The sequence below is a fragment of the Echinops telfairi genome, unplaced genomic scaffold (genome assembly GCF_000313985.2).
Source record: "Echinops telfairi isolate 266 unplaced genomic scaffold, ASM31398v2 ScPeMD7_443;HRSCAF=831, whole genome shotgun sequence".
Classification (NCBI taxonomy): domain Eukaryota; kingdom Metazoa; phylum Chordata; class Mammalia; order Afrosoricida; family Tenrecidae; genus Echinops; species Echinops telfairi.
The window spans coordinates 36,406,423-36,423,571 of NW_022104341.1; the positions used below are offsets into that span (position 1 = coordinate 36,406,423).

Here is a 17,149-nt window from a genome sequence, read left to right on the forward strand (position 1 = left end):
TGTTTCCTCTTCTGTGAAATATTGACTCATGTCTCTTTCCAGTTTTCCATGGGATTGTTTGTGCTTTTCTAATTGGTTTGTTGCTAATCACTGTTGAAGACCCTAAAAGTAAAATATTATTTACAATAGTATACAAATCCTGAAGCATTTAGAGGTGCATCTGAAGACAGACGCATACGACCTATACACTAAAAACTGCAAAACATTGCTAAGAGAAACTCAAGAAGAGCTACGGTCCATTCACGATGGGTCAGATGTCAATTTGAGAGGTGTTGGCGTGAACAGAAACAGAGAGCCATGGAATAGAGCACAGAGAGCCTGATAACTAATTTCTGCAGAAGCGTGAGAGGGTAGTTTCAGCAAATGGTGCTAAAATAAATATCTGTAGGCATCAAAACAAAAATGAAACAGCAACCAACACTTTAATCCTTACCTCATTCCATACATACAAATCAACTAAAAATCATAGATCTAAATCTAAAACCTGAAAATATAAAAACTTTAGAAGAAAACATGATATGTACAATCTTTGGACTTTAAGACAGATTTTAATCATTACTCATAAAGGAGAAATTGATAAATTAGATTTTATCTAAATTAAAAACTGCTATACTTTGGAAAACACAGCAGCACAAATGAAAAGACAAGTCATGGACTAGGAGACATTACTTTCAAATCATTTGTCTGATAAAGGACTTGTATCCAGAATACATAAAAACTTTCTACATTGTCTAATATAAAAACAAAACAATAAATGAGTAGCCAATATATCATCCAATCAGATATATAGATGGAAAATAAACACATAAAGATATCTTTAGTCATTGGGGAAATGAGAATTAAAACCACAAGTTGATCATACCTGTGTTAATGAGGTTAGGAACAACTGGAGAATTCACACACTACTGAAAGGGCTACAACCCCTTTGGAAAACAGTTGAGCACGTTCGTAAAATGTTAAACATGTACTGGCCATCTGGCCCAGCCATTCTACTCTGACATATTCACCTAAGAGGAACGAGAACATGCCTACACAGGACCTGTATACTACATTCAAAGTGGTTTTATTCATAACAGTGAACATTAGCAACAGCAACCAAGTATGGGCCAACATGTAAGTAGATGAACAATGAAAAAAATTGTTATGTCCATGAAATGAAACATTATTGCACACTAACAGGTAATAAAATATTGATAAGCAAAACAATGCAGATGTAAGGCCAAGAAAGGACAGGAGAGAGGGATGAGGAAACTTTGTAGGTAACGAATACATTCATTATCTTAATTGTGATCAAGGTTTCACAAATGTGCACAAATATCAAAGCTTTTCCAATTTCATGCTTTAAACATATGCACTTTATTATCTGCTCATTATCCTTCATTAAAGTAAAAATTGGCCACGATGTATTGAAAGTTTAGTTCATCAGTCCCCCCATTTTCACTGTCCTCAGTACACATTTTCAATGGCCACATGTGGTAGTGGCTACCATAGTGGACAGGACAGGTATAGAACATGCCTATCCTTACAGAAAGGTCATCAACTGGACAGCGCCATTCTAACTCAGACATCAAAAGCATCTTTTTCTTTCTTCCCGCCTACATCTGCCTACCCCAAACTTCAAGACCAGGGTGGGAATCGGTGATGTAGCAAAGCACGAGTACATAAACTACCTGAGGAATTTAAAAAGCAGGGCTAAGTTTATTCTAATGTGCCTTTGCTGGGAAGTACTATATGCTTTTTATTCATAAACATGCAGCATACTATCTCCGATGTCACAGCTTCTATGGATTATATTTAATTACTTTTCACCAGAGCTCAAATGGAGGGCAATTTTAAATCAAAGAAATTGGGAAAGATATGAAGCGGTTGGAAAATTATTACATTGGTTATAGTTTCCATATAGCCCATCAGGGAGAATATAAAGTTTTTCCTACGTTCAGTCATGTGATCTTCTGGGTTTCAAAATATTGTACATAGTATATATTGCATACGTAAAACATGTTACAACCAGATTTTCCTACTTACAATAATCAAGCACATAACCCTTATACAGAAAAAATATCAGATGCCTCAAGTGTAAGAACAAACATTAAAAAATAATTGCACTGCTTAGTATATATAGTACAGTATACTATCGTACTATAGTGTAAATACATATATTTAACAGACTATTATAGCATGAAACATTTCACGTGCAACCAACAGTTTAAAAAATTAGGACAAAGAAGTTATTTAACTTGATGTTCTTACTATAGCTTTTTTTTTGTCTTCCTTTAGTGTAACTCTCAATTTTGAGAGTTTTGGATGATTTTTATTTTCACAAGAACCCCAAACTCCATTTTCTGTCCCAACCCTGGTAGCCTTGTGGACGTGAAAGGCAGAATCTATGTTTGCTCTGTGCTCAATATGCAGAATGCAGGGCTCCAATCCACAACTGCCCTGGCAGTTCCAAAGCTTCATCTACAAACCCTTCAGGCACATTTTGGCAGCTGAGGAATGGAATACAGAAAAAGGCAAATGGAGTTGAGGGGAGGAGGGAGGTTGGTGGCCAGAGCAGACCAATCAAGACAATCCCCAAACAATGTATGGTAGTTGATGAGAAGAATAAACAGAAACCAAGTCCCTCTGTTATGTGCAGAGGCAGAACTCAGAAACCAGTTTCACTTACTTTTTTACACCGACAGAGCCATTTTCCTTGTTTTCCATGTCAACAGATAGCATGGGAAGGCTGCAGGGTTCCTCTACTTCCGCAACTAATCAATAAGGGAGAAAAGCTCATATTTAATGCTTAGAAAGTGAGAGGATATGTATTCTACGTCGGAAACATAAGGATGGCTTTTGCAGCTTCACACCGGTTCACGGATGTTTGTTTAAATCTCCAGCTCCCTCGGCGCTTGGCGAGTGTGACTGAAGCACAGAATTGGAGGAGACGGACTGGGGTGCTTTCCGATGTGCCGGCACTCCCTGCCTCCACAAAAAGCATTTGCAAATGAAATCGAATCCCCTGTGAACACAAGTGCTGTGTGAACTGGGCACTGCTTCCTCTGGGTGCCAGGCTCTCCCACTGAAGACACTGCAACTCACAAACCAGTGAAAGTAAAAAATCAAAACACAGGAGGGAACCCTGTTCCCCAACCCCTCCACCATGGGCTATGGTTTGTTTTTTTTTTAATGCATTCATTTCCTTGACCAGTCCTACTGCTTCTATATTTTTCCATTACAATGCAGAAGGGTACTTAAACCCTTTGTCAGCAAGTATTTCCCTACCTCACACGTTCTCAGGGAAAGCCTCAAAAGCCTGTCTGTGAGATGGTCATGCTGTAGCAAAGCTGGAAGCCTACAAAAATGTCAGATAGTCCTTAGCACAGAAAGGTGGTGCTGGTGTGTGTGCGTGTGTGTGTGTGTGTGTGTGTGTGTGTGTGTGAGAGAGAGAGAGAGAGAGAGAGAGAGAGAGAGAGAGAGAGAGGCTGACTCTGACTTATAAGACTTACGTAAAAATAATCAAAACATTCAAGAAGGTATGGTAGTATCCAAACACCTATCACTTTGTCTTTTTGTTCTGTAGGATACGGACTCTGAAGAAATAAAAGCCTCCACAATTAAGATGCAATTAGCAAGATGAAAAAGCTCTGAACAAAACTGCTTTAAAGAAAGAAGAAAAAACTAGTCCGGAAACGTGCTTGCTCTTCTACAGCTGAAACCATAAATTAAATCCATTTCCTCTCAAATCACTTTCTATCTCGGCACTCCTTCTCTGGGGATTGCTCTGACATGGCAAGTGCATCGTTTAGTATAATCACAAGATTGTACCACTGTTAAGAGAAGTAGATGATTAACAAATAACACTGCAAGTGTGGGATAATTTTCACTCAGGTAGAGACACACACACACAGACACATGGACTTCCAGCTGCTAAACCACTGGTAGAGAAATCCGGCATTCACTCGCCACAGAGATATTCACGTACATCCACACGCCGTTAGAGTAGACAAGAAGCTTGCACTGCTGCTCCATGCCAAAAGAATGATTTCACTTCAGTTGGAAACTTACACACTCACCATTTTCTAAGCATCTCAGCAAAAACAAAACCAAAAGCACAGTGAGACTCTGCAACATCACACTGTATGAGCTTATTCTTATTTTGGTGGAAAGTAAAAGAAAACCTACCCATAAGCAACTAAGACATATTTTTTATAGGCTTATCAAGAACAGCCAAAGAAACCCCAATGTTTTCTTTCACAAAGTAGGCTGGCAAAGGAATTCAATAAGGAGGTACAATTTGACACAGTGAAATAAAACCAGGCTGGCTCTCAGCCAACATGACGTTAGGAATCACATACAAGCTGCACCAACTGCCTTCTGGTTCATGGCTGACTTTTTAAAGCTACAGTGTCTGTTCACTTTTGCTAACGATCGCCAGCACAATTAGTGGAAGTGAATGAATCCCCAGTCCCAAACCCCAGAATTCTCTCTGCACCTGTCTTGTACAAGGAGCAGCAAGCTCTATGAACAGAGTTGTGCTTTCTCCCTCCCCTTCAGGGTCGCAGCATGCTATGGTTCTACTGTTGTTCTGAGCATGAATGTCATGTTTCAAACTATTTCTTCCCCTCTCTCCCCTGTGGTAAAAATAATAACAAGAGCCCAGTGCTTATCAGACTACGACCAGTGAAGGCTCAGAGGCTGTATTCCCGTGTTACTCTTTGTTCCTAATAGAGATTTGTGGAACAAGTTCCCAGGCCTGGCTTCTAAGTAATCCCTTTGTGGGAATACGGACAGTACTGCCCACAAGAAAATCCTTTTTGCTTCATTATGCAGGAGGTAGCATATTTCAGAGTGGATGCAAAATAGATGACCAGCTCTCCTGAGGACGCCCACATGATTTTACTTTGGCATTCATCCTACTAAATGAAGTCAGTAGAAATCCAAACAGAAAGAAAACAAAAGTATTCTAAAAAATGAAAGCAATCTATTCTGGGAGGTTTACTTTTTGGTGTTTATACAGTTGTTTACCCCAAAAAAGGCATAATTCAACCTACATTTATTGAGTACCTATGCGTTCCTGGTACTGTATCAGTGAGCTCTAAATGAAAAGACATCATGTCATCTGCGAAATTAATACTACCTCCCACCACCACCCTCGATTTCCATTCAGGAAACTGGGAGATGGGGTCAAGCAGCTGGTCAGGACCTTTTGATTGAGAGCGTCCAGGCTATCTGACTCTCCTCTTGCTTGGCTGGGAACCAGTGCTGAAGAACATTCCCACCCCACAAACACTCCGCACATACACAGGAAACAGAAACCAAACTTCCAAAACTTCTTGGTTAAGATGTCTAGAAAGCCACGCAAGACAGGCCAGAGAACGGGGCTCCCATGAAGGGTCCTGGAAAAAGATACCTGCTGCTGCAACGCCGCGTAGTGAGCGTTCAGGCAGAGCCGGACGCACTGCTCACCTCCCGTTTCTTCCGTAATTTTTAGGGCCACCAGGAGATCAGTAACTGTCATCTAAATTTGGTGTCTGAATTTCAAAGTCAGATTTTGCATTTTCTCTCCTTACTATAGAGCAGGAATATTAGGAAATTTGTCGTCCTTAAAGACCATCACTGAGAAAGACACGATTTCAAGTGCTCTCTCTCCTTATATTTCCTATTATCAGGCTAGTGATATTGGCCTAGGAACAGATTCTAAGTGCTCAGGGTTCTTAAGTATGAAACCCAAAGCAAACCCACTGCCACGGAGTCTGTGCCAACTCTTATCAAGCCTATTTAGGGTGTCCACAGCTGTACCTGAGCAGCTTCATCTTTCTCCTGGGAGCAGCTGGAGGGTTTGAACCACTGACCTTGCCTTTAAAAAGCAGTTCAACTCAGGCATTAAAAAAAAATCGCTGCTGTTGATTCTACTCTACTGAGCAGAGTAGAACTACTGTATTGAACACAGTTCAGATTCCCTGTTTTATCGGGCTTTGCTTTGTTGTACTTCACCAAAACCGAACACACTGAGAGTCTGCTCTGGTTCACCGAGACCCTGTAGGACAGGCTAACCCTGCCTGCCCCTGGGTTTCTGAGACTGTAAATCTTTATGAGAGTAGAAAGCCTCATCTTTTCCCTGCAGACCAGCTGATGGTTTCCAACGGCTGACCTGGCAGTTAGCAACACAGCACATAAGCACACCACCACCAGGGCTCCTCGGTTGTGCTGCACCGATACTTCATTTTAACAATTGGAAGGTCGGTGACAACTTTGTGTGGATCAAGTCTATTGGCACCATTTTCCAACAGCATCTGCTCACTTTCGGTCTCCGTATCACATTTTTTTAATTGTCACAAAATTTTGAACTTTTCCATAATGCTATGGCACACTTAATAACTACAGTACAGTGTAAACATTATTTTTAGTGTGACATGTATTGCAATATTCGCCTTATTGTGGTGGTCTAGAGCCAAACACACAACAATTGTTTCTGAGGTATGCCTGCACTATTTTTAAACGTAGGCCACCCAGCAAATCCTTATAGCAATACTTAATAAATACAGAGCTTTCTGGCCAACAGATCCCATAAAGTCTTTGTAGTTTATTTAAGAGTCCTTCATGGCTCTCTAACTAAGGGGCCCTGGTGGCATAATGGATTGCACGCTGGGCTACTAACTGCAACGTCAACAGTTCAAGCCAAGTAAACACTGCAGGAGAAGGAAGAGGTGCACTGCTCCTGCAAAGATTTACAGCCTTGGAAACCTCCCAGCCTTGTCCGGCCAGCCCCCAAACAGAACCAAGGTCACTGCCATCAGGTTGAACTGCCCCTGTGGGTTTCTGAGACTGAGTCTTTAAGGGAGAGAAAGCCTCATTTTTCTCTTGCAAGGTAGCTGGTGGTTTCAAAGGACTAGCTTTGTGGTTACCAGGCCAAAGCACCACCAGGGCTCCATTGGAAGCCCAAGGGGGCAGCTTTATCCTGCCCTGCAGGGTTGCTATGAGTTAGAAGGGTTCAATGGCAGTTCATTTGGTTTTTCCATTTTGGGTTTTCTAACTAAATTCAAGTGGTAGGAGCTGGACGGTGAGTCTTGAAGACAGGCGGGGTCGTTTCCATGTTCAGCTCACCCCTCTGGAGGACAGAGGAGGGGAAATACAGTTACAGCCAGTTCTTTGAGACACACTCAGAGGAAGGATTAGCCAAGTTATTGTACACTTAGAGAAGGCCTTCCCCTCTCCTCTTCCATGCAGTGATCCAAAGTTTGTCTGTTAGGCACGTGCAGGGGGCTTGAGATGGTGTAGGTGGGGAATTAATCCTGTTCTATAAAAAGGGAGCCCAAAGCATTCTAAAACTGTGACAACAGGAGCGTTCTCTTATCAGCTAGTTTCTGACTTTGAAGATAAGCTGATGTTTACATATATAGTTATATGTTGACATATATGGAGCTCTGTGGGCAAAGTGGGGAATGCATTTGACTACTAACTGCAGGATCCTCTGTTCAAACCCACCAGGAGGAAGATGAGGTCATTTCCTCTGTAAACTTTACAGCTGCAGAAACCCCATATTAGATCCCTGTGAGTCTGAAGGTACTTAACGGCCCTAAGTCTGTCTCTCAATGCCCATTCTGTCAAAGAAGGCTGTTTCACATCAACTGCCTTCTGTTTAAAATGATGCTCATGTGTAGTGTGTTGCTTACGTGAATGTGGTTTGCTTACATTGTGTCATGTGTGTATTTTATGTGGTATGTTGGTGGTGTATGTATTATCTGTCAGGGGTGTTGCCCAGGGTGTTTGTGGAATGAGTAGTATGTGTGGTATGTTTGTGCTGTGTGTAGCGGTAGCGTGTGGGGGGTGTTTAGTTTTGTGTGGTGAGGATGAGGCTGTGTGCCAGGGAGATGCAAACATGCACGACCTATGGAATGTGCCAAAAGGACTCTGGAGTTCCTTGGGGCCGCCAGGTGTGGCCTCAGGTGAGGAGAGGCGCGTCCCAAAGCGCAGGACGTGATTGTCCCCATAGGGCGTCTTTTATTGACTAGTCCCCTCCTCCAGGCAGGCTCACCACGCGCGCGCGGTCGGTATCGACTGCATGGCAGTGCCTATGGTGATTGGTTTTCCAAGCAGGAAGGTGCCCTGGGGAGGATGGGGGTTATCGGCCCTCCCTAAGAAGCCTCCCTTCCTAGATGGGACCCAGACTTGGGTGCATATGGCCGCAGAAGCCGCCTCAGGAAAGTTACTGAGGTGCAGCGCCCATCCATCTTGATGGGCGTCGCTGCACAAAGGAAGGAACCTACCGGTGAGGGGGCGGTGGGGGCACAGGGAGGTATCGCTCTGCCTCTCCCACCTGCCACTCCAGCCCAACGACTCGCCTTTGGCTCCAACGACAGAGTGGGGACTTTGACTTTCAAGGGGTCTTGGAGTTTGGGGGCTCTGCGGGAGCTGGTTGAGGGAAGGGCTGTGTGAAAGCTGTGGCATTTGCCAAGCTGCGCCCCACAAGGCCCACTCTGCGAGCGCAGCGGCTTCGCTTTGCCCCCAGTGCCAGTCTGGGCTCCAGTCCACGTCGGGGTGCCACACGCGACGGAGCGCCGGCCGCCGGGCAGAGATGCGGGCCGGGCAGGGCGGCGAGTCCTGACTGTGCTTTTCTTTGGTCCTAGAGAGTGGGGGGGACAGGCGGGCCGACCCAAGGCGCTGCCGCACTAACCGACCACTTACCTCCCCGCGTGGCCCCTGCGGGAGGCTTTGCCCGGAGCCGTTGAGTGGCGGCCGGGCGCAAAGCCCCACGGGAATTGTAGTCCTCGGCCGGCGGGGCGGGGCCCGAGGGGCGGGCACAGCGAAGAGGTGTGGTCCGGAGGGGTCCTACCAGTGTCGGAGACGCCGGGGCGGTGGCCGCCGGAACCTGGTGGAAGTCATTTGCCAGAATTGAAAACCTCCCCGGAGCCGGTGGGATGGAAACACGGTTAGAAGGTTTCCAGTGCGGATCCTTGTCCAGCTCTGACGGGGCCGCCCTGATGGAGTGTTCACTTGGGCTCTGGAGTCCCTCGGTCCAAATGAGTACTGTTTAGGGCCCCCCTCTCCCTCATCCCCTTCATGCACACGATACACTGCTTGAAGCATCTCTTGTTCACCGAACGAACGACTCGCTAGAAACCGTGAGCATACGAAGGGAGCACTTTAGAGTTGGCAAAGCTCTTTTTTACTGAATTGGTTCATCCTATTAGAATTGTACAACAACACTGTGACTTGGGCCGGGCTGGGGAGGGCGGGTGGCGGGAAACTAAAGATACAGGCAGTTTTGTGTACTGGCAAATGCAGAGGTTGGGGCCCTAGACAATCTTCATTTCCTTCTCTATTTCAACAACATTGGCAGCTGGGAAGAGAGTTGGGAGAGGGGACCCTTGAGGACAGATGTGGGTGAAGAAGGGGAGCCTGCTGTGTAGGACTTCCTTGAAATGACAAGTGAACGTAATTCTTTTTAAATTGGGCAGATAAGCAAAACCAAAAGAAATATCTTAGGGGTTGGAGGAATGAAGTAGGAAGGAAAGGTGGACAGGATAGGTGTAGAGACTGATTATAAGGCTGTGGTCAGGCTGTCAGCAACGTGGGCAAGCTGCGTCAGAAAAACAAAAACAATGAACTACGGCTTTTAGAAGCCAGGAAAACAAGGAATTCTGGTGGCACTTCTGAACTACCTCTGTGCCCCTAGATAAGTTGCACAATTCCCGTAAGCCTCCTTTTCCTCATCTTTAAAATTTAAATAGTAGTTTCTACTTTGTAACTTGATTTCATGGATTAAAGAGAAGGGAAGCACTCAGTGTAGTGCATGGCACAAAAGAAGCACTTATTGTCAGCTCCTATCATTATTGTTACTCGGAGAAGTTCCTTGTGTGGATGTGTACAAAACATATTGGAGTAGAAGGACCATTGGGCAGCTGTGGCAATATTCTAAGATATTTGTAACAACAACTGGAACTATGGAGCTACAAGATACCTCAGAAGGAAACTGGACCGAACAGTACAATCCATTAGTTGTGGGCAAGGAGGAAAAGGGATCCGAGGTGGCTGTCATTTTGAAAGGGAGTAAAGAAGGATGTTGCCTTTCACATACGTACAAGTAGACGTGACTGAAGGAATAACAGGGTCGGAGGACATAGATTTGGGACATCGTTGTCTTGAAGCTTCCTGGCAATGACCAAGTGGCAATTAGAAATGTGGATTTGGATATTGTGGTACTTAGATATGTCAACTAGACAACCCTGAGGAGGGACCTAGTTCAACCTGTCAATCAGGTCCCAGCCTGATGATGCTTCCTTGGTGGTGTGCCCCTTTTTCAGGGTGAAACTGGGAAATTCTCTCTTTCTCTCTGCCCTGTTGTGTCCCTCCTTCACTAGGGCTCTGTGTCTGCCTCCAGGGGCAGCCCCATGTGGGCCATCCAACCCCGAGCGCTGTGGGTGCCTTGCTTTGTTTCAATGACCTTGCATCCTGGCAATTCTGCCCCCACCAGCTTCTGAGCATCCTGCATCCCACTTCACCTTTTTGGGTCATCAGCTCACAATGAGCCTGTAGCTCTGTGAGATTGAAGAGGTCCTCGGCTGGCAATGGACACGCAGACTAAAGCTGTTCTGGGCTAGGATGCCTTCATAATATGAAGTTCTTCTTTATACATCTCTGACTGTCACTGATTTGTTTCTCTAGACAAACCAGGCTTAACACAGATATATGGGGGAGAAATGCAATTTGGAGAATCACTCACTAAGGGAAAGTCAGCTAAGCTCTGCCAAGAAATTTGGGAAAAAGCTATCTGGAAGAGATCCATATTTGTACTCATTCCAAAGAAATGGAGTTTCTTTGACTCAGCAGAATGCTCAAATCATAGAAAAAACATTTCTATCAAAGGCAAATAAAATCGCTGAAGAGCATCTCACAATGGTGGCAGCATTACTTTGACAGGGAGCTGCCAGAGGTTCAGGCTAAATCCAGAAGAGGATGTGGAACAAGGGATATCATTGCTGATATCACATGGATCTTGGCTGAAAGTAGTGAATACCAAAAAGATGTTTACTTGAGTTTTATTGACTATGCAAAGGCTTTTTATTGACTGTGTGAATCATAACAAACTGTGGATAGACTAGAGATGAATGGGAATCTTAGAACACATGCTCTTGCAGAATTTGTACATGGATCAAGAGGCAGTGGTTTGAACAGAACAAGGGAATAGTGCTTGGTTTTAAACCAGGAAAGGTGTATGTTAGGGTTTAATGCTGAGACCATACAAGTCAATGTATATGCTGAGCAAATAATTGAAAAAGCTGGGTTATAAAGAAGAGACTGTGGCATCAGGATTGGAGGAAAGTTTATTAACACTTTCAACATGAAAATTTCAATTAACACAACCTCGCTTGCTGTATGTGAGGAGGACTTGAAGAATTTGCTGATGAAGATCAAGGATTGTGGATCACTATTCAATGTGAGGAAGATCAAAATCCTCACAATTGGACCAGTAGATAATATCACAATAAAGAACATGTTGCAGTTGTCAAAATTTTCATCCTGCTTGCAAGATTTCATCAATGCTCATGGAAGCAGCAGTCAAGAGATCAAAGGACACATTGCCCTGGGTAAGTTTGCTTCACAAGCCCTCTTTAGAGTGTTGAAAAGCGAGGATTTTACTTCTAAGACTAAGGTCCTCAAGGCATGGTATTTTCAGTCACCTCACATGCAGGTGAAAGTTGGACATTGAAAAAAGGATAACCGGGCAAGAACCAGTGCATTTGAATTATGGTGCTGGTGAAGAACATTTAAAGTATCATGAACTGCCAACAATCTATCTTCGAAGAAGTACAGCCAGAATTTTTCTTACCTACTTTGGACAGGTTGTCAGGAGAGACCATTTCCTGGAGAAGGACATCCTGCTTCGTGAAGTACTGGAACAGTGAAAAGGTGGAAGATGTTCAATAAGATGGATTGACCCAGGTGCTGCATGGATGGGCTCAAACACAAGAAAACTTGTGAGAGTGGCACAGGATTGGGCAGTGTTTTGTTCTGTTGTACACAGGGCGGCTGTAGGTCAGAACTGACTTAAGGGCACCTGACAACAACCGAAACAGCAACAGTAATCCCACCACTACCGTATGAATGCAGATGCTGGGACAGGATACCAATGCATTGCAACAATGGACCAAGCAACGGTCTGAAGTCTGCCTACACACCGTCAGCATGAATGCATCCATGCGGCTTGGTCAACAGGACAACCCCAAGCAGGGAACCTCTTGGATGGCCATATTTATCTTCCAATCAGGCAGGCAGGTATACCTAGGGCAACCCTACACCCCCAGCACCATGTACAAACACTTACCTGTAAAGCCCAGCAATTGGGACACATTTAATACTACATAACACCAAGAAAATGTCAGGGCTTGGCGGTTTTGCCTCCTTGATGTTTCCTTGCCCAGCTGCTCTCTGTCTCTGCTGATATTGGATGGTAGATGGAGACATTGACCAAGCACAGAGCTGCTGCTGAAAACCAGACTTGCCACCCCCTGACCTTATTACCCAAATAAACCAAGAAGTGCAAAATGTAGTGTTGTAAAACTGTAAGGCATTAAATAGTTTTACTGCTGTCCATGGGGAACACCTGGCCTCATCCACGTGGAATGTTCTGTGGATATGTCTCCTCCTGCAGCCACACCATTTCCCAAGCCCTACAGCAAAGGCAGGGCCACCTTTCTACCATTCACCAATTGTTGGTTAACCCATTTTGTAACTGGCTTAATGCTTGATCCTGTACTTGGGAAACCACCCTAGTATCCATTGTGGGAACTCTTGACCTTGAAATGGTCTTCCGTTGCAACATTTATTGCTGTTACAGTCCCTAGCTGCAAATCTCTGATGCCTGAGTCCAAGGAATAATGTGAAAGACTGGTAATAAAATTGGAAAGGCCATTTAGGGCCATTGGAGAATAGTGTAGAGACACAAACTAACATTCCAAAATGGTTGAACTTGAGCTCAATGTTCAAGTTGGACCCCTCCCCACATGTAGTCGGGCTGGAGCACAGCCAGACACACAGGAATGATTCCCTTTTCTCCCTTAGCACAGAGGTTACATTCGTGTGTGTGTGTGTGTGTGTGTGTGTGTGTGTCTATGTGTCTGTGTGTCTGTGTGTATTGGAGGGGTGTATGTGGAGACAGTGGGCAAACTATAAAAAAATAAACGTAAAAGACATAATCCAGTACACATAGTGGCAGTAATTTAACCATAAATTCCAGGTATCTAAAGCACTAGTGCAAATCATTTCAGTAACCCACCTCACTCAAAGTTGTTTATTAACTAGTATAAAAGCACCCTTATTGATTCTCCATTAATGAATCCTTTCCTGTGCAGCTGGGTGCCACTGATTCCGAACTACTTTCCAGGCCGGTGAGCCCTGTAATACAAATAGACAGCTGCTTCTTAAATGGGCTCCAGATCCGTGTGGTAGCCTGGCAGTCTCTCCCTAACGGGAATCTCTCCTTCTTTTGAGCTTGAGCCAAACAAGAAGTAGGGAGAGGGTCAATAGTGTCAAAGACTACAGAGAGGTTGCCAAAGACAAGAGAAAAGAGGCTTCCGGGTTTGAAGTTTAAATGTCATTTGTTTCCCTGTGGGTTTAGACTGGGGTGGAACGGCCATGGGTAAATTTACCAGAATGGTTTGACTTTTCATCATGACGGTAGGGGCTACAGGGATTACTGGCTTTTAGTTGGTGGGGCCAGGGTTGCCAGACATCTTGCTGTGTCTAGGACAGTCCAGGCCAACACAGAGCTGTGCCGCACGCTGTGCAACTCCTGACTGTTCCACTGCCCATTTATAGACACGACAAACCTGTTGCGGATCATCTACGTGTGTAATCTGTAGTGAGTGGATCATTTTAAGATTGAATTTTCCTGGAAGGCAGCTACCGCATGGATTGAGGGGAACATATACTTTCTTTTGTACAGAATGTGACCGCTGCCTTAACTGTAACGTCTGCTCATGGCATTTGAGTCCCCAGTGCAGTCCATTCCGAGACGTGCAATTCCACAGATGGATATGCAGACTCTGGCTACTCCATTGTCTCTTTTCCGCTGCCTTATCATTTCCCACTGAACCATGCATTATTTTATTATAAATTACTTCCTCGAGCTTGTCTCTTATGTTAAGGTAAAATCATTACTTTGGTTTAGAAAAATCATATATAAGAGTAGGTTCCGACTTTTACTTCATGGGAGTAAAGAGAGTATTTGCCCAGATATGGTATAAAAAAGGGGGGACACTGGGTTTGACAAGGCTAAAAACCACTTTACTCGTTAAGTTTTAAACTATCTTGAGTGCTTATTCGGTATTAGGTGCTATTAAGATCTTCAACAAGCAGAACAGAAAAGGTTTTTTGCCATGAGGGAGATTACATTCATGTGTGTGTGCAACTATAAGCAATAAATATAAATGAAATAAAAAAAATCTGTAGCCCAAGTATATTGGTGATAAATGCTATGCAAAATAGAGTAGGATCAAGGGGATTGACAGAGGACATAGGTGAAAAATTAATTATAGTGATTAGGTCCAAGTTCATGGACAAGATGGCACTCAAAGATCTGAAGAGGTAAGAGAATGGCCTTGTGGATTTATGAGAGAAGAGCAATTGTGCCCCAGGCAAGTGTTTGCACAAAGCTCTCAAGAAACAGCAGTCTTCAAACCAAACTCCCTGCCATCCAGCCGATTCCCCCGTAGAGCAACCCTCGAGGGTAGGGTAGGTTTCTGAGACTGTGGCTCTTAACGGGAGTAGACATCTTCCTCTTTCTCCTCAGGAGTAATTGGTGTACCCTCCCCCGCCCCCATGCTATCAGGGCTCCAGCAAGGACGAAGAAATCAAAAACCAAACTCACTGCCTTTGAGTTGATTCTGATGCATGGTGACCCTACAGGACAGGGTAGCACTGCCCCTGTGAGATTCAGAGGCTCTAACACTTTACGGGACTAGAAAGCCCTGTCTTTCTCCTACAACGCGGCTGGTGGTTTCAAACTGCTGACTTGGCAGTTAGCAGCCCAACATAACCACTACCCCATCAGGCCCCAAGTACATCTAAATTGGAGTGAGTTAAAGGAAACCAAAAACCAAACTCCCTGCCACCGAGTCAATTCTGACTTACTGGGAGGGGCTAGTGATGGAGGCCTTGCAGGGGATTGCAAGGAGGACAGTTTTGAGTAGACACGTCCTGACATATTTTTAAGGGCTTATTCTGGAGGCTGTATTAAGGATAGATCATAGTGAGTGATGGGAGAGTAAGCATAATGCTAACAATCCAGGCACGCAATAATAGTGAGTCAGAGTGTTAGCAGTGAAAAATGGTCTCACTTCGACTGGTGGCGTGGACGTGGGAGAGGAGTTCATAATGGTAGGCACATGGTGGGCAGAAGGAGTGGAAATTGGAGGTAAGATTTGGGGTTGTGCAAAGCCTTGTGGGAATGAGTGTGGGAGTGACCGGGGAGTCTGTGGTGACAGACAGACAAAGAGTGTCATGAAGTCAGACTCAGAGGAGTCAAGATGACAGGAGCTGTAAGTGGGGAGGAGGTCTGCGTGCTTTCGCTCCCTGGCTCTATGGCTGGAGGTGAAGATGTCTAAGAATTAGATGCACTCCTGGTCCGTCTTGATGGAATGCTGAAGACCTGGGGATGGGGGTGTCAGTCCCAGCTGTCGTGGTTAGGGGCCATCAAGCCAACCCCGACCCATAGCGACAGGCGGAACAAGTGAATGAAGCACGATCACCCTCCCCATTGTTCCGATGCTCGAGCCCATTGTTGCCGCCTCTGTGTCCATCCATCTCACTGAGGGCCTTGTCTTCTTCCACTGCCCCTCCGCTTTACCGAGCATCATGTCATCCAGGGACTGGTTTCGGGGGTACTGCTCCTTCATGACTCATCCCAAGAGAGAGGGTGGCCCCTGCCCTTCTGCCCCTGACATTTTTAAAGTGAATTTTACCTTTTTGATGGAGGTAATAATTCAGAGCCAAAGCTGGTAGTTGCTGTAAGCACAGAATGCCCTTTAGTGCCAATACAATAATGTGTATGTATATCTAAAACACAGATGAAGGTAAATGTACACGGTATGCAAATGAAGGGTTCAGATTACTTTAGAGAATGTTGACCAACAAGAGGAAGCTGACGCTGAAGGACTGGGTCACAGGAGAAGATTGTCATTGGAGGTGCCGTGAAGAAGCCAATGGAAGTAGAAATATGAACATTCAAACTCAAGAGGGTCATTTTAGAGACGATGGAATGATGAGGCTGATGGTTTATCCCTGGGCTGAAAGTAAACCAGTTCTTATAAGAAAGGCAAGAAAACAGAATGAGTGAAAATCCAGGGAACGACTGAAGGCATAAAACACTTAAAGTTCTTGTCTGTGCATTGTGAAAGCAAACGAATCCTATGGTAAAATTAAAACAATGAAAATAAATAATAGAAAGTGAAAATTCCCAAGAAATCTATGGCAGGTAAACGCCTGTTAAAGGTATGGTGCATATTGTTTGTCATTTTTCCTGTGTCTGTGGTTTCTTTTTGTAAGTTTGTATGAGTATGTTGTTAGTGTGGTTATTCACACACTCCGTGACTGCTGCGGGCTGCGGGCGACAGGATCCTGACTCACGGCAGGCAGTCGTCCTGAGCACCGCCCAGGACTGGGCAGTGGTTCGTTCTGTGTTTGCGCACGGTCACTCTGAGGCAGAACTGCCTGGACAGCGCCTAACGTCGGTCCATCTTTTTCCTCTCCCGGCTACTTTTGATCGGTGCTTTCACCTTGTTTTCTATCGTGTGCTTTGTGTTTCTCTATTTTTGTTTTGGTTTCATCTTCTTTGTTATTTAACTATTGCTGTATATTTTTAAAGCGTGCCTTTATTATTCCGTATTTTCTGTGAGTCTAGAATCCTAACATGGGTTAGACGAGATCCTGGACGTCAAGGTTTCTCACCAGGCTGTAGTCGGAGGGGCGGCCCAGGCTGTGTCTCTGCCGAAGGCTGCCCTGGGGAAGGACTCATGACCGAGCTAGCACATGTGGTGGTTGGCAGGCTGTAGCTCCCTGGGGCCGCTGAGCGCAGGGCCTGCTCCGTGCCATGCAGCAGGGCAGCGGGTTGCCTTAGAGCAGGCATGTGAAGAGAGCTGGGAAGTGCCAGCCAGACCGGTGAGGG

General features: G+C 44.9%; 1 protein-coding gene across 5 annotated transcripts in view; it reads right to left on the reverse strand.

Moving 5' to 3' along the window:
• Positions 1-4,253, reverse strand: part of SAMD13 (sterile alpha motif domain containing 13) — a 49,290-nt gene extending 45,037 nt beyond the window's left edge. Inside the window, exons 1-3 of one of the 5 annotated variants that reach the window (XR_006680220.1) lie at positions 2,853-2,983; positions 2,669-2,753; positions 7-102 (exon numbers count right to left, since the gene is read on the reverse strand). Coding sequence is in view for 3 of the 5 variants with exons in the window: in XM_045292054.1 (XP_045147989.1) it covers positions 2,669-2,753; positions 4,059-4,116 (143 nt within the window). In the remaining 2 variants the exon portion in view is untranslated. The other 4 variants (XM_045292055.1, XM_045292054.1, XM_045292056.1 and 1 more) reach the window with 4 other exon arrangements.
• Between the last annotated feature and the right edge of the window lie 12,896 nt (positions 4,254-17,149).